We start from the raw sequence: 17,933 nt of genomic DNA on the forward strand, positions 1-17,933 counted from the left end.
CACTATTCCCAAGACCTTTGAATATTATCAAACCAATATTATGTACTATATGTGTTAGCTTCTGTCAATACAAAATCCTTTCCACTTAACGCAACGTAGCCTTTGATAAAATGCCTAAAAGCTCGTTTTTACCTCTGGCAGCATGAGTAGCGGAGGTCTTGACATCCGAATCTGCCCCCAATACGACAACTGCCAAAGCATTGTCGAGTTCACCCACATCTTTCAAGAAGTTAATGTACTCGTAACTGGGCTCATCGATAGGTGTAGATCCTCCAGAAAAGAATATGGAAGTTACACCCTTCTGCGACCTTCCACTATTAGGGGAAAGTAGTGGAAGCAACTGTTCGTAACTTCTGTCTGGAGTGGTTGGCATTGCTGTCGGTGAGACCTGCTTGACTCTGTATTCTTTGATTAGTGTTTCTGGATCTACTCCTGACTTCATTTGATTGTAGTACGATATAATGAACTTGAGGGCCTTGAGCGATAATTGGTTTTTTTGCACAACAACAACATTCCTTATTAAAGTAGCATGTACATCATCCTGTTCTTGGAACAAGCTGTTGATATATTGGATGGTGTCTCCCACTGTGTCTATAGTTCTTTCCCTGTCTTCTATAAATGCACGACCAGTGTGAAATCTGATTGTACAATCTTCAACTTCACAGTAGGAACCCGGCAACCTTTCGACTTTCGAATCGATCAACTGTTTCACTTGTGACATCCAACTTTGAAGTTCCGACTCATCAACAGTAGAGATCCATTTGCTGGATCCTATAAGTTTTATGTAACCTCCATTTTCAGCAATTAAACCCAACTTGGGATATCTTCTGTAGAGACTATCCAAGTCTTTCTTCTTTAAGTAACTCATTAAATATACACCATTACGAGGGTCTTCCAAGATATCGCTCATGAAAGCATGAACAGTAGCTGGAACACTGAAAGAGTTCTTGCCTGCTGCTGCTACGGCAGCATGTGCGTTAGGATGAGAAGGATTGGCTGTTGCGACAGGAGTCTCGAGATTCAAGAAAAAGAGTCTTCTCCCTTTCTTGCCGTCCCTGTAGAATTTTTCAAACGCTTGTTTGGTAAATCTTTTTAAACTTGTAGAATTCTTCTTGTAGTCTCTTTCCCAGGCTTCATTTATACTCTGGAGACAACTCTGAACCCAATGTCTGGAATCTCTAGTCAAGACAACCTCAAAACAGTTTTGCCATCTCATGAGTTTTTCCTTCTTATCCATTGTTAACAGGCGTTTGAACGTTTCTGAGAACTTCTTAATGTCCCAGGGATTGATCAAAAGAGAACCCTTCCCATTACAATTGAGCAAAGAAGCAGAACCGGTGAATTCAGATAAGATCAATGGTGAGTTCTTCTCGCTCGTAGAGGTGATGAACTCGTGACAGGTTAAGTTCAAGCCTTCCCTCATTGACGACACCACAAAGACCTCTGCTTCACTCTGAAGAGCTACATACTGGTTGAATTCGATATCTTTTTGAAGCAATACAACAGGTCGAGACATTGAGATATTGTCAGGAAGACTGTTGATTCTAGCGACTATCTGGTTAATTTCAGACTCGTACTCAGAGTCATTAGCTGATCCATTACAGATCTGAATCAACACTGTGGTATCAATGTATTCTGGATTGTTTGTCAAGAACATCTCGTAGGCTAGCAATTTCTGTTTGATACCACGTAGCTTGTCTAGCTTGTCCCTGCTTACTATTAAGTTCTGGCCTCCCCAGCGATCTCGAATAAGCAGACGCCATTCTTTAACGTCTTCGCTTTCTACTACATCGCTTAGAGAAGCTGCATCTATACCCACTGGAATGGTATTTATCATAGTCAAGTTTCCGTCGTACGAGATACCGTATTCGTTTGTATCTGCTAATAGTAATCGGTTGCAGGTTTGCAAAAAGTGTCTCACATACTCTTCCGTCTGGAACGAGATACAGTTGGCTCCTAGCATTCCTCGAAGAATTTCAGTACGTTGGGCAAAGCATCTAAAAACCTCAGAAGAGGGAAAAGATATATGGAGAAACAAGCCTATCTTTGCATTTGGAAGCTTCTGTCGGATCATCAATGGAACCAACAACAAGTGGTAGTCGTGAATCCAGATGAGATTCTCTGGGTCTGCGGGATCAGCGTCTTCGCCGTTTTCTTTCTTATATACTTCTACGATTTTATCTGCTACGAGTTGATTGAGGAGTTTGTAATGGCTCCAAGAATGGTCTTCAAAAGCTTTGGACTTGGGATCATCAGGGATCTGATAGTGGAAAGTGGGCCACAAAATTTGTTTACAAAATGACTTGTAATGTCCCTGGAACGTAATATCGTTAGGGAATACTGCTTCAGAGTCGTAGTTGTTACTGAGAGATTCGGCTATGTCGTCAATTACGTGTTTGGGAATGGAATCACTAGGCATCGCTAGGGTTCCTACCCATTTGTTATTGTGGATTACACCATCCTCAACCGAGAGTTTCACTGCCTTTGTCAACGAAACGTTTCCCTTCTGAGCGAATACGACTTTCCACGGTGCACTCTCAAAGATGCTTTCCTGGTTGAAGAGCATTCCCTCTATATCTGGGTTGGAAAAGCCTCCAAACGGTGCCAACTTTGTTTCTCTTCTATTCAGAATGTAAAAGTCCTGGTCGAAGACATCCTCAATAGGAGCTTCATTGACTTCTTGTTTTTGTTCTTCTTGTTCCTCGGCTATAGCTAGAGAATTGGTGCTGCTATTGGAATGTAGTGTGAAGGTGGGAGGAGCTCTGTTCAACGACGACCTCGCGCGAAGTTTACCTGCTCCTACTGAAGACGCAGAGGCTCCTGTGGCGGCTTTACTAAGAGCCGAAAGAGAAGTAGCTGAGTTCAGATCAACTAAATTGGTCGTGGAGCGGTTGATTTTCAACCCTGTTCTGCCCATTTCTTCATCGTGCTGTTGCTGTTTCTTTATATCTACGACAACGGACGAGCTCGGGTAGTTTAGGTGCAGATAACGTGATCTTGGTTGGATGTAATGGGGCAGAAGCTTCTCCTTCAAGCTTTCTTCTAGCTGAACATGTGATTTGTGCCATTTCTGGCTGTTATAGAAGAAGTCTTCAAAGCCATTGACGTCGTTCTCGTTCAAACTGTATTTGGACGCATCTCCATGTCTCGGCAGCAGCAGAAGTGGTGTGTGCAGCGTCGAATTGGCTTTACTGAGAGAAGGTAGAATCAGACTGGTTTGCCCCGAAGTTAAGGATAAGGATATGGGAATTGGAGTCAGCACCGATTGAAATCGACTGGTGTCACGCATCTCAGCTGCGGACCCCGGTACTGGCGTAGCCTCCTTGAGGTCTACGCCGTTGTAGTCAAACTGGGGCCCAACCTCGAACTGAACGGTGTATGGAAGAAACCTGGAGAAAGTTAGTAATCTGGGGTAAAAATCTCTACCAGCGTGGGCAGTCTGTGTGCGATCCTCGTCGCCAATTGCACCGAAAAGTCTTCTCGTACAAAGACATCAGATCAGTCCCACGCCTGTAGGTGCAAAAATGCTGGAGATACTTACAAAGACCCGATAATCACGGTCATGGTTGCTGGTGAAATTGTAGAGTTCAAAGTGGAATCTGTGGGTACGTGGGTCCTTATATACTGAGCGGTATTGTGCAGGAAATGGTCAGAATATTCTGTATAAATCCAGGCTTTTCTCTTCGGCTTCTAGACTTCCTGGAATCAAGCGATGAGAGCGATGAGGAAGATGAGGAAGATAAGGAAGATGAGACCAAAGAGTGAAGACGTATAGATTAAGAGACTCAACAATATCAGGATAGTGTATATAATATATATAAGAGTCGGTACGAAATTCGTGAAACAGTCGTAGAGGTATCGAATGTAACCACTGTATAGCGTGATGGGGGCAGTGAATAATATACAAGTAAAAGAATATGGTAATGAGCTCTGGTACACATTTTCGCAGCTCTTTAATATCCTTCTCCAACCAGCCATATATGAATTTCAGGCCAGACTACCGAAGCAGTTCTTTGCCTGATCCTTCATTTCTAGGAAATCTGGCTTTTCAGGCTTTGAAAATTCACGTTCCTGTTCCGTGGAAGTTGCTCCAGCTGGCCAACCAAGTGTATATCCATATTATCTTCATCTCACCGAATCCTGTGTGGCAGAACGATTCATTTCTATCTGAATGTGTTAAATGGTGCAACAAATTCTCTTTCTGTAGCGGGGACTGCACCGTTTGCAATAACACATCTACAACCCGTTCGTGGTGGGAGATTCACTTTGGTGATAGGCAGTTCTTCGCGATTTTTCCATCTACAATTTTTCCTTCTGCCGCACCTCCTCTTTGTATTCTCGGAATTGAAACGTTTCATTCTTCCTGGCTTTAAGGAAGAACGCCTATCTACTTGTAGCTGTCGCCGTTTGTCTATGGTTGCGTAATGGGGCTCAGTGTATCTGCATGCCCGAACCCTCCGATACAGATCCTGGCTAAGCTCTTTATATGATCTTCTCATGCAGTCCCTTTCAAGGAGCTGCTGCTCTTTCAGGAATGGTAGAGCAGTCTGATTAAATTGCAGCACCACATTCTTGTTTCTCTTGTCCTAATCTGGCGTCCGATAGACTTCGAACTGCGAAAAGTAGATTTCAAACTGGTGTGCTTCAATTTTCGTTTTCCACACCGCAGCTATCCAAAGTAAAGCTGTTGAGAGAATGAATGCGAAATAATAAAGCAGGAACTTATCCAGTCCTTAATCCATCGATAACTTGATATGCTAGATTGTGAGTAGCACTGAGGTTAAGAGTCGGAAGTAAGTAAAATTCCAAAATTTCACAGAACAAAACCACAATAGTTTCGGCAATTTTACTCGTATATCACAGAGAGTGAATACGGATACTGACCAAGAGCACCAAAGTACCTTGTATCTAAACTATGAGTTGGAATATTGAGGTTATCTCAATGCCATCAAAGCATTTTCAAAATGCTCAAGTTTTGAGAATTTCTCAGGCCATTGTCGTCCACGATTATCTCAATTTTCTTAATTTTATCGATATATAGAGCAGTTCGAGAAAATGGCTAAAGAAGTTCTTGAAATGAAATCTCTATTTGGTTGAATACATTGTTCATGAGGGACCGAAACACAAATTTTACTTACCGCGTGAAAATGAGTTAGAGGTAACCTCTTCTAAGTCGAATAGATAAGCATTTGAATGCAAGTGAGATATAGCAGTATGAATGCTAGCGAAAGGTTCCTCCTTTTGAACTACAACTTACTCTCATCATTGGTCGAAATTTCTTTGTGAGGGAAGACCGATTAGTTTTACTAATTATTTAGAATGCTAAAAGTCCTGAAAGGGCTAATTCAGTTGGTACAGAGCTGTGCAATTACTTTGTGCAATAGGAGGCCGCCAAAAAAATCTACAATTATTGCAAGTGCCTGATTGTTATCACCACTTACGTATTTAAATGATGCTTATCTTGAGTCGGAGACTTTGATTTACATAGCTGTAGCAAATTCAGCTAGCCCTAAAAGGGCCATTTCTGTAGCTGTCTCTGTCTGGCTTATACAATTCTGCGGTTCTGGAAAACCTGCATTATCTGCTAATTATAGACAATATAATCTGTGGTTAATATTCAGGTTATGTTGCAAACTCAGTGTTCTATCTAAGTTAATCAGAATCAGTTCGATTTCAAGTTTGAAAGGCTATCGCTAGAAGGGTTCCATACATTTAGTAATATTTTTTACTCTTTCGGTAACAAATATTCCTGCGGCAACCATGGTACCTGCGGCAGAAGTTCCATAATGCGAGAAGAATGTCACAACTCATGAAACCATATCAACCATATTGACTGATTTTGTCGAAGGAATCCTGGTATCCTGAGTTTAGCTGAATGAACGTCAACATATCAGAAAATTAAAGAAACAAAAAGTACACTACTTTCTTGGTATTGCTTCTCCATTATGTTTGTCCTAATAAGAGCATGACAGCAATACTGCCAAATAAATCTACGGTAACTTCTCCTCCTGTTAGGAATTCCGTCCGAACACTTTGAGTATATCTTTTGGTGAATTTAAAAGTGCAAAGGACCTTAGATGATGTAAGATCGGTTCACTCTGAGCTCAAACAATTGTAGCCGAGAAACATTCTTGGCTTGTGTTAGCAGAAAGCAATTCCTAGAACAGGGTTAAATTCGATGTAGTTTGTCTTATCGAGAATTGATTACGAGTTGTCCCAATCTGTTTTTCTCTTCCTAATTAAAGTTTTGTATAATCGTTAAATGTGGTAACCTCGCTAGTCGAACGCTTAGGCATTCTAGTATCCTGAGCGCCAACTCGTTCACGGGGATTTCATCACAATTAAGCTCCTAATAAGAACTACACATTTGAAGAGCCTTATTATATTCAATGTTTCGATAAAAATTTGACACTTGGCAGAAGTTGTAACCACAGAGCTCCTTCAATCTTATAACTATGAGGAATGCCACACCGCAGAGGTTCCCGATTTCCGCTTTAAAGTTTTTTAAAGTCAAAAAGCGGGACCCAGCTTTTACAGAATTATTCAATTTCTTATTTTGTGCTTTTCAGAGAGCCTGATGACCGTTTTCTCGTATATAAAGAGAAATGGTATTTCACTATCATTTGCATCGTGATCATCGCTACACTTGCAGTTAGTCACACAATACTATTTCGGCCTTGTAGTGTAATTAATCTTTGCAAAAAAGTCCGGTTAGATAAGATAAGTTGGAGTATGTCTACTTTGACACCCCTACAAAGTATACTCACACGAATTACCTACTAGTGGTTATCAAGTTTGCACTTTCTTATTCAAATTTTGAAAAATTATGAAATTTCGAAAATGCAACTTCTTTTAAAAAGCTTCCTATTACGTATTTCTGCTGATACATATTCATTCTTGCACACTCTCCATGTAATTTGTTTGAGGTGGATTCGTCAATTAAACACTGTTCTCACTTGCCATTTGGTCATAACAGACTGTTCAAAATAATATCTCTGATTTTATAGTTACGCAGTCGAAAATATCGCCTAAACGGAAACGACTTTATTTTTTTTTTTTGCTTTGCGGATCTAGCAGTTTATGCTCTAAGCAACACCTCCTCGTAATTAACTCAATTGCAAAGGAAGAGTTGTGCTATTCATTATTGATCAAATGATATAAATTCTTGCAAGGTTTTGTTGGCCCTCTCAGAATACCAAGAAAGGCTAAATAATTCTACATCCTATGAAAAAGTATCTTATATAATGCTATTATGAGGTAGTCGAACATTGCAATTATAAGAAAGTAATAATATTCTTCTGGCTTCATTCTCTAATTTCATAACCTCTTGATTGCAAAATTGAGCACATGCAGCAAGTTTCTCCGACAAAAAGGTCGAAACATGAGTCAAGAGTTTAACTAATACACCTACTTGTGCACAATACAAATCAAAAATATATCTTATACATACATCAATTAGTGCATAATTAAATATAACCACCTTCTTTGCAGAGGGAGTAGAAGATACCATCTTTGTTCTCCTTCAACTTATCTGGTGCATCAAATTCCTTAACTTCACCCTTGTCCAAAACCAAAACTCTGTCACTGTCCATAATAGTATTCAATCTATGAGCGATAGTAACTATAGTCTTGTCTTTGAATTCTTTCCTGATGGTCTGCTGGATGATTTTGTCAGTCTGTACATCTACGGCGGCAGTTGCTTCGTCAAGGACCAAAATCTTGCTGGTGTCGTTGAGGAGAGCTCTGGCTAAAGATAACAATTGCTTCTGACCGGCTGAAAGATTAGAACCATTTTCGGCAATCTTGGCATCCAATCCTCTGTAAGTTCCTAACTCCTCTGCATTTTTACTTTCTTTCTTTTCCTGTTCCGTTGGTTCTGTTGTCATCTTTTCCACATGCTCTTTCAAGCGAGCAGCTTCCAAAACCTTCCATAATTGCTCATCTGAGTGTTCGCCAAACGGATCTAAATTTTCTCTTACAGAAGCTCTGAAAGTACTGGAATCTTGAGGAATAATTATAAGGTGATGTCTTAAATCAAACAATCCGATTTCATTGATATTAACTCCATCGATTGTAATATTACCGGAAGCAGCTTCAATGATTCTGAACAATGCCAAAGTGAGCGAAGACTTGCCAGCACCAGTTCTTCCCACAACTCCTATCTTTTCCTTAGCATTGATGCTAATGTTAATGTCTTTAAGGACAAGATCTAAGTTCTCTCTGTACCTAACAGAATAATTGTTGAAAGATATGGTTCCTTGTTCTGGCCAGCCTTCAGCTGGTTTCTTGTCTGCTATCTCCATTGGTGCCTCTGAAGGAAGCTCGCTGTACTCATTGAGTCTTTCTAATGAAACGATCACAGTTTCAGCTTCAGCCCAAGTTCTCACGATTGCATTCAACACCAGAACTGTATTCATGGCATACGACATGACAAAACCAAAGACTGAGGAGTTCATAGGAGTGCTGGTAGTCAACGTTGTCAAAGCTAATACAGTAGTAAGGAATAAAATTGTAGACGAAATGAACTGCAATCTGATCGAAATCCACCTCTGGATTCCCACGATAATCAAACCTACAGATATAGACTCATCAACCGCATCTCTTGTTATATGGGTGAATCTATCCTCTTGATTGAAAGCTTTGATGGTATCAACACCATTAAGCGACTCTTGTATCGTAGATATAATAGGACTATTCGAAGCACTTTCGATTCTTTTGAGGTCTCTTGAGGCAGGAATGTAAAGTTGGCGAATGTAATTGTAAATAAAAGACATAGGCACAAGGAAGAAGATGATAGTTGGAACTACGGAAATGATTACCCCAAATGTGACAAACGCACTAAGAAGCTGTAGAGCAAAACTAATCAAGACCATGGGAATCTGGATATCAAGACTTGCAATATCTTGTGTAAAACGGTTCAAGATTCTTCCCACCGGAGTTGTCTCGAAAAAAGACATTGGAGAAGCCAAGACTGATTTGGCTAGTCTGGCGTGGAAGAACGATGAAGCAGGAACAATACAGCATGTCCAAAGGACAACAGAACTAAGCAATACAAAACCCCCACCCAGTATTCCAACAATTCCATAGAGAGCTAAATAGAAGTGTGGATTAACTGTGCCTCCAGAAGCACTATTCTTCTCCGACCAACTTGTTAAAACAAGTTTATCTAGCATAGAACACAAGTAGGTACCAGTAGACAAAATCAAGTAGAGTATGATGTACTTGTAACCTGCTGCTTTTAGATAACCCAAAAGAGTATCTCTCTTAACTTGACCCTTCCCAAGCTTCTCCTCTGTATTGCCGGTTTTTCTAACTGGACTATCGTCTTCTTCATCTGTGTATTCGTGTCCAAATGAAACCAAACTTCCACGACGAAGGCCACGAGCGTCTATTTGATCGGGATCAATACTTTCAGATACATACTCAATTATTTCCTCTTCGACATCAAGGGTATCTATTTCTGGTTGTTTCGAGTTCACGGGGGCTTGTTTGGCCACCTCTTCAGGTTCAGTTTCGATTTCTTGGGAATTCTTCCCTTTTCCGAACTCTTCTAACAATTCAGCCAAATCAGACTGTCTTTCCACGACAGTATCATAGTCACCACTCTCACTAATGGTTCCGTTCTTCAACAAGTAAATGTTGTGAGCTTCGTGTAAAATGTGAACAGAGTTTGTAGCCAAAATGACCGTTTTTGAAGCGAGAACACCATTTCTGCCTAACACATTGTCAATGATTTTCTTTCCAACATGGGCATCTACAGCAGAAAGAACGTCATCTAAAAGATAGATGTCAGCCCCTGAGTAAACAGCACGAGCCAACGAAATTCTAGCTTTTTGTCCACCACTCAAAGAAATACCCTTTTCTCCAACAACAGTCTTGTCACCATCAGCTAAAGATTGGAAATCACTGACTAGCTCACAGGCTTCAATTGCCTTCTTGTAGTTGGCAGCATTATATCTGTAGCCAAACAAAATATTCTCTTTAACGGTACCATTCAAAATCCATGGAGTTTGGGGACAGTAGGCGATTGTACCATTTACCTCAACTCTAGGAGCATATTCTGAATCATCAGAGTAAGGTTGTGTATGAATAGGAATTTCACCCAAGATAGATCTGATAAGAGTGGTTTTCCCACTTCCAACTTTTCCTACAATACACGTTAAGTTTCCGGCTTCGGCAGTAATGTTAATGTCAGACAAAGCAACATTGCTATGAGTTTCTTCAACCTGAGACTCTTCATCGTGAAACTTTTTGTTTGCGCCTTCTTTTGTAGACCATAACAAAGTGACATTTTCAAGCTTAACTGGAATCGAGTTAGAAGTTGAGCTAAGTCTGTGGCTATACGATTTGCTATTATCCAAGTCAAGCTCATCAAGTAAGAGAAAATCACTGATTCTACCAAAAGAGACAGCAGCACTAGTATAATGAGAAATCAACATTGGTAATTCCAACAATGGTTCAGAGAGAAGATCAAAGAGAACCAATGATGGGAAAACAATGTCAGCAGTTAAAGGGATGTCGTAGAAAAGAGTGAAAGCAGTGTAAACAGAGCAACTGATCAAGAATGGAACACAACCCCAAATAAACTGAACAGCAGCCATAATAACTCCTATCTTTTTAAGCTCATTCAATTCTTTCAGATCTCTAATCTCTGTCAATCTTTTCAACATTGGTTTTTCCCACGAGTATAGCTTGATATTCTTGATGGACGTTAGAATGTCATTTGTTAAGTTAGCTCTCTCATCCATGAATTTCATTAAATTCTTTTGGCAGTTGGCAAAAACAATGAACAAAACAACTGAAAAAGGCAATACTGCCACGAAGCCAAGCATACCTGCCCATGTAGCATTGCCTAGTAGCCTACACAAGGACACCAAACAGAAAATCAACTTCAAGGGTGAGCTAACAAAGCCCAGCAAACTAGAGAAGAACCCATTAATGGCTCCAACATCAATTGAGATATGGTTTACTATGTCACCAGTAGGCTTTGCCTTCTTGGAATCAGGAGATAACCTTAACGACTTAGTATGAATAATCGCTACAAGTGACGAATGTACTGCATTCTGGAACTCATATTGGTACTTAAATGCTTGGTTGATTACAAAAAACCTTGTACAGTTAATGGCATATAACAAGATGGCGAGACCATAACCAATGATGATAGGAGGCTTGTCTTCTGCGCTGCTGTGTTCTTGTACGTAGATGATTAACTGGCGTAATACAATAGGTTGAGAAAAGGTCAAGGTTGTTTCCATAAGATCAAGACTAAGGTTAATTGCAAAGTAATACAAGAACGACTTAAAGATCGCTTTCACTAGCGAAGGGCCAAATCTGAACTTTTCAGGAATGAACCAGCTTTTTTCTGCAGTTGCTTTTACCTCTTGTTCCCAATTTTTAGATAAGGATTTGAGAGTAATTTCGCAAGCCAAGTGAGCCGAGGTATTTGGGACATCTTCTTTAGTAAGCTCGCCGGTGTAAGCCGTCGTGATAAGAGGCTGGACCCACTGGAAGGTCAAATAGTAGAGGATATTGTAGGTGTTGTAAGGGTCCGTTTCCAGTTCAATCAAGGTATGATAATGAGCATTATCTAGAAAGAACAAGACAATCGATGTTAAGGCAACGCATATTTCGCAACCATATGAGAATATCGAGGTCCGGTAGATTGTGATTGTCGAAAAAGTATCTTGAATGGTTGGAACTACGAACAAGACAATTGTCAGCAACCAGAAGAATAATACTACACCATAAGAAACTGGTGACTTTCTGGGTGCAATCAATTGCAAGGGAAGTACCAACAACAGCAATGTAGCAAAGTGGACGATGTTATTGAGATCATGAGACAGGACGTAGATGCCCAATGTGGCAAGAGCTTGCAAGCTTATTACTGCAAATTTAGTAGGAAAACCGATTTGCGTATACGTCTTTGTGATTTTCTTTGTGGGTGTAAGGAGTGCTGCCACGAGTTGCAAGATAAGTAAAGCGACGAAAACAAGCTTGACATACAAGGAAACTTTTTTGACGAAAAGTGGATTCAATGCGTTTCCACTGGGTGAGTACAATGGAGAAGTCCAACCTGGCAGTTCTATTTTGTACAACGATTCGAGGCCAACAATCAATTCATGGCCAACAATGTGAACAGAACCAAGAGGGTTTAGCTTCAGCAACCACAAATGTGTGATTGAGTCCATGCTATTAAACAATTGAGTGAAAATTCAGAACTTTGGTGTTGTATAGTGTGAAAAAAACTAGGACCGGGAAATCAAGGATAATTAACGGAATAACCAACAGAATGGGCACGATAGTCTCCTGAAAAAGGACAAACTGCTTCAGCTGAGAAAAACCAGTTCAACAGAAAAGAATGTGAAAACAAGCAGTGGCGGAAAGAGTCTAATATTTAACGAAAGTTATGAATTTCTATCAAGGAACGGTGTACCAGTTAGAATCACTTTTGTACTGCAATTCCAGGTCCATGTTCGATATGGCTTCAAAGACGCAGCCATCCTGTATGCCATTGGATTATTATTAGGTGTCCCCAGTTGATAAGGAACTATGCAGATATTATATTCAGTCCTACATAAGCTTCCATAGTGAAGGAAGTGCGTGGAAGCTTTTATGGCTGACACATGCAGCACCTTTAACCGAGAGTAAGGTAGCGCATGTCTGCATATGATTTGGTAAATAAGGTTAAACTTCAGAGCCTTACCTTCACTGGTTGTTTCAGGTGAGCCGTACCACGAAATGTTCAAGTTTTCATTTGAAGTTTCCAAATAGTGTGTTATCTTAACAAACTCCACACTTTTCTTGGGAAAACTTCATGCCACTGTCCGGTTTATTTCGGCTTGCGCGCTCGATTTCGGCTTGTGCGCTCGATTGCTTGTTCACTCTGGCAATCTGTTTGGTCCACAAAAATTGCATTCCTAGTCTCTTCAATAAAAAGTTAAGAATTTTGCATTGCTACTGAGTATAGTTGCAGTTGTAGATTGAGTACGAGGAAAGGTTGCCCATAATTGGTTGTGATTCTCCAGTTTTTTCGAAGATTCGTGGCAGTTCAATCGCGAGTAGGACAATGTGCGTATAGCGGTGCTCTTTGCATTTATTATTAACAAACAAAACCTTCGCTTTACAAGAATCTCCTTCACGTACGGAAAGAAGTCTAAAAGTGTCTTCTATGCTGCTAACTCCTAGGTCAATGCCAGCTTGTAGTATTTAGGTGTCTCTTCCAACTTGCTTAACTTCAGTCACCATATATCCTGCACGTGACAAGTTTCGTTCGCGCAAAATTAGGGTTAGGGCTGCAAGTTCTGTTTGCACGTGACGAGACTGCACTGTGAAAAATTGAATCTACATGCTACACTTACATTTCTGGTAAACCTATATGTATTAAAAGATTTTGGAATGGATGAATAGTAAGACAAGGAGTAAGATAAAAGACCATTGGTCACACAACATACTTATCCCTGCGCCAACCTTCAAAATTGAAAAGAACCCACAATCACTGTAAATTTGACTGAATCATTGGATTTATAAATACATGACGTTGTAGCATAAGCCAGCAATAGTTTCAAGTACTGATGATATTGTTGGAATATGTATTGTAATCTTTTCAGGAGTATGATAGACTTAACGCAATCTTCTGGCTTCACGTTCAGATTCCATCAAGCACAAGATGTCGTTTTCTCTGACTGGGCCCTTGACGTTTCTGACGATAGTTCTGGAAGAGTCTTCCAAGAATTCGACTCTGACCTGGGTGACACCACCTCTGGAACCGGTTCTACCCAAAACCTTGATAACCTTAGCTAAAGTAACTGGAGTCTTAGCGTCCTGAAAAATCGTTAGTATTGCTCATTCTTTAGCGGGAGATTTTGATAATTCATCCAACTGCAAGAACGTTACGTTCTTGCAAAGATCTGGCACTAGTTACTTACCATTTTTAATTGCTGATTTTTGTAGATCAAGAGAAGAAGACATTTACAAGAAGAAGAAGTTCCTATAGTTGAAAAAAATTTTCCTGGAGAGTGTGTGTATGGAAGACAAAATGAGTGTGCACATAGTTAATGAAAGATTATGGAGGCACATGACTAATCACGTGCTAGTAGCTACCCAGAGAGTGGATAGTTGCAACAAGAGGGACATTTTCATTTACAAATACTTGGTAATTATATATTTCTTGAAAGGATTTCTTATATAGGTTCTTGATGAAAGCAATAAGCTGCCAATTAAATGGAGATTCCCTGCCTTCGGGTTCGTAGACATTTTTGCAACTTGAATGGCGGGCAGTCAGTGAGCTGAAAGCAGAAGCTTCTAACTTCAATTCACCCTACTTAATTGTTCTTCTACTTATTTGATCTTCGTAATTGAGGAAGTAGAATTGAAGCAACTCCATTGATTTGGCATCTCTTGAGCCGATTGCCCAACTATTTGATAGTGGAATCAGCTGACTTTGGTGTTGTGACGCCTACCACCACTTCTCTGTCGAAGATGTGCTCATGGATCACCATTAGACTTGGGGGATGCAGTATTTCTGGTTTCAGGTGGTGTAAAAGAAGAACTTTTTCTTCAATTGCTGCAATCACGTCTACTAATCATCAGAGGTAATTTAAGTGTGCTAAGTATACAGTGCTGTACGCATCCTATAAATGCCATTAGGGTATATTTTGCTTCATTTAAGACCGCTCTCATCAATGCAGTTTTGATCATTGGAGAGAAATAGCAGTAGACCAAGCACTTATATAGATATCTAACAGTTTCTTTGGTTACTGACATAATGGGCAGAAACGATAGAGGTAGATTAAAGTGCCTATCGTATAGAAAGAAGAATACCATTAGCTACTGTGTGCTCTACAGGCAAACAGCAGCTAGTAGTGGTTCCCGACATGTCCTTTCAATAATTGGGGATCCATTGGAATATGTAAAGAGATTGAAGACGTCTCGGTATAGTATCAAATCACCTTTTCCAGATCCTACGACAGTCTTGTCTTGGAAACTAATGGGTGAGAAAAAAGAAACCAAAGAGACAGGCAAATATTTTCCTTCGTTCCAATCCCGATGAAATTTTCCTTGCCAGAAGTCAGTCTTAGCAACCTGATCTCGTTTGGCACCCTGCTACTAAAACTGCTGCCAGTACGCCAATCTAGATAGGGCTGATGCACAGCATGCAGGTGTTCATGTTTTGTGTCAAGAAAATACGCACTGCGAAAATAATATGTCAACTAACAATACACTTTTTGTTCCTTTTTAGTGAAACTTTGTCCCAAGGTGCGCTAATGCCAATTAGAAGGTCTCTTAAATCAGGAAACAATCCAATTGAGTCAAACGGGTTTAAAGAGTTGTCCACCACTTTCGGGCATGTCAAATCAAATCTAGGGAAGTCATACGGACAGTGTCTGGATGTTGTTGGGTTGGCAGCCCAGATTGGATTCTAACTGTTAGCTTCGACGCCAAAAAAAGAAATTCTGCTTGAAAACGCAACTGAAGAAGCGACAGCGGTTAAATTGTCATTATCTTGTGAGTTTGAAGTTGGCATTTTCAGCCGTTTCTTTTTGATTTAAAGGTGAAGCTATTGGAGTTACGGCGGTTATCTCCGCATGGCTGAGTCGGCCTTGACGGTTTGGGCACACCCGAGCTGTGTCTCGTGACCGCGAAGTGAAGCATTCGGGATTTATTTCAGCTTCCGCACAGCTTCCGAAGATCTTCTACATTAAATCCGAGCTCTTGCCGAGTTCCGTTATCAAAAAATGTTTGAAGCGGTTAACAAATTTCCAGTCTTCGCCACGGTTGAAAACTCACGTGCTGTCTACACCTAGACGAATATATAAGAGGCGAAATCTGCTGGGCTGAACCGAGTAGATAAACGGCACCAAACTACAATTCATACCAGTATCAAAATCAAAACCAACACCGAACAGACTCGTTTTCATAGTCAGTTGCTGAAATTCCACAGTCATATTGTCATATTCTTCTGATCTCCTTCCATACAGAAACTCATAAAGTCTACTTTTATTCGTTTTGTCTACTTTCATCCTTTTTCATCAGGCCCAGATCTACAAACACTTCAATATCATTGACACATAAAAATGGCTACTGAGACACGAGATGCTACTGAGCGCATGAACTCCAAGAAGAGCGAGTTCAACGACGGAAGAAAGCGTGCTCCTTATACTTGGACCGATTCGTTCAAGGACTGGATCAAACAGTCGTTCCAGAGTAGATACACCGATGAGAAGGTGGAAGCCAAGTTGCTCTCGGTGTTGCCATTCTTCCCGGAATCCGACGGAAAGAGAAGAGCCCAAATCATCAACACCGACATTGGCAATGGCAAGTACATCCACGAGTTGTATATCGAGAACACCGAGAAGCCAGAGCCATGGACGCCTTCCAAAAACGGAGATCTAGAGCCTTCTAGAGACGTCGTGTTGATCCACGGATATGCTGCTTCTTTGGGTTTGTTCATAGATAACTACGATTCGCTTTCAAAGATTCCCGGTATCAAAATCCACGCTATAGACTTGTTAGGATTTGGATTTTCCGCAAGACCCAACTTCCCTTCATTTCCTTCAAATACTAAACAAGACGTCTACGCTGTTGAGAACTGGTTCATAGACTCGATTGAAGAATGGAGAAAGAGAAGAAATATAAACCGCTTTGTCTTAATGGGCCATTCCTTTGGCGGCTACTTGAGTTGTGCTTATGCCTTGAAATACAATAAAAAGATACTAGACGAAAATACTGGCATCAAGACAAATTTGATAGATAAGTTGGTATTAATTTCTCCTGTTGGTTTGGAGAGAAACAAATTCTCGCTTTTGAAGAATAATTTAGAGCCATACGTCTCTCATGAACAACAGCAGATCGAAAACCTCAAGAGTCCTTCTCTTGCTATCCAACAAGAAGTGTTAGCAAATCAAGAAGAAATCGTCCATGGTGAAGCCGTTTCTGTTCCACAGGACTCTGAAGAAGTTGAGGAACCAAAAACGAGAAGAAGAAAGATAGTAGATTTCATGTGGGAAAAGAACTTTTCGCCTTTTTCTATTATTCGTAATGCTGGTCCCATGAAGTCCAAGTTCATTTCGGCTTGGACGACTCATAGATTTGCTCACACATACTATAAGAATCCAGAAAGCTTCCAAAACGTGCATGATTATATATATAGAGTTTTCAACGCTAAGGGATCTGGTGAGTATGCCATCACTAGAGTGTTGGCCATTGGGGCAGTGGCTAAGTTGCCATTGTTGGATAGATGTCCAGAAAAGTTTGTCAACATGGGTTTGCCTACTTTGTGGATGTACGGTGACAAGGACTGGATGAACGAAGAAGCTGGTTTGGAAATGACCAATGAGATCAACGACTTGTCCATGAAACAGCATTCTGCCAAGATGGCCTACTTCAAGATTTTGACCAACTCTGGACATCATCTTTACTTGGACAACCCCCCAGCTTTTGCAAGAGAAGTCTTCAAATTTTTGGGATTTAGACGTTAGTTTGTAAATAGTTTGCATAATTTATGATAAATTGTAACCCAAAATTAGTAGCGAAGTAGATTTTCGAGAAAATATGACAATTTTTAAAACACTTGAAATTAAAAACTCGATAAATTTGTATTGAATTGGTCAAATCATCTCCTCATCTATATACACCAATATCAATTCATCTTTTTAAGATAATCGAAGTAATTGAAGAAGATTCATACATTATATTTGGGTGCAAAATAGAGCAAGACGTCACGTGACCAGAAGATGTGACTAAAAGTTTTGAAACACCACAAGAATGCTTGAGCTCCATAAACCGATGATAATTTCCCAATCAAAAGCACTTAGTTATTGATTGAAATATTGTATTTCTCCTTGGAGAGTCGTAGTCCCCATAATATTTACCCTTCGTTATGACTAAATCTTGAAAGCAATACGGCTGCTGGTTCACGTGACTCATTGCCTGCA

At 40.2% G+C, this 17,933-nt stretch overlaps 4 protein-coding genes across 4 annotated transcripts; 1 reads left to right on the forward strand and 3 right to left on the reverse strand. All coding sequences in view use genetic code 12, as the record gives it.

Moving 5' to 3' along the window:
- Positions 1 to 85: 85 nt before the first annotated feature.
- On the reverse strand, positions 86 to 3,564 carry TPS3 (alpha,alpha-trehalose-phosphate synthase, regulatory subunit; the record flags this gene model as incomplete). The annotated part of the gene is made up of 2 exons (XM_001385238.1): positions 86 to 3,389; positions 3,542 to 3,564. 2 exons carry the CDS (start codon positions 3,562 to 3,564, stop codon positions 86 to 88), a joined length of 3,327 nt encoding a protein of 1,108 aa, XP_001385275.2.
- A 3,902-nt stretch (positions 3,565 to 7,466) lies between these two features.
- Positions 7,467 to 12,188, reverse strand: BPT1 (ATP-dependent transporter; the record flags this gene model as incomplete). Its single annotated transcript, XM_001385239.1, has 1 exon — positions 7,467 to 12,188. The coding sequence occupies one exon, from the start codon at positions 12,186 to 12,188 to the stop codon at positions 7,467 to 7,469; it is 4,722 nt and encodes a 1,573-aa protein (XP_001385276.2).
- A 1,432-nt stretch (positions 12,189 to 13,620) lies between these two features.
- On the reverse strand, positions 13,621 to 13,824 carry PICST_59713 (40S ribosomal protein S28; the record flags this gene model as incomplete). Its single annotated transcript, XM_001385240.1, has 1 exon — positions 13,621 to 13,824. A coding segment is annotated over one exon (204 nt), but the record flags the coding sequence as incomplete, so codon positions are not given.
- A 2,249-nt stretch (positions 13,825 to 16,073) lies between these two features.
- Positions 16,074 to 17,477, forward strand: PICST_47288 (conserved hypothetical protein; the record flags this gene model as incomplete). Its single annotated transcript, XM_001384925.1, has 1 exon — positions 16,074 to 17,477. The coding sequence occupies one exon, from the start codon at positions 16,074 to 16,076 to the stop codon at positions 17,475 to 17,477; it is 1,404 nt and encodes a 467-aa protein (XP_001384962.1).
- Between the last annotated feature and the right edge of the window lie 456 nt (positions 17,478 to 17,933).

Source organism: Scheffersomyces stipitis, chromosome 5 (genome assembly GCF_000209165.1).
Source record: "Scheffersomyces stipitis CBS 6054 chromosome 5, complete sequence".
Lineage (NCBI taxonomy): Eukaryota > Fungi > Ascomycota > Pichiomycetes > Serinales > Debaryomycetaceae > Scheffersomyces > Scheffersomyces stipitis.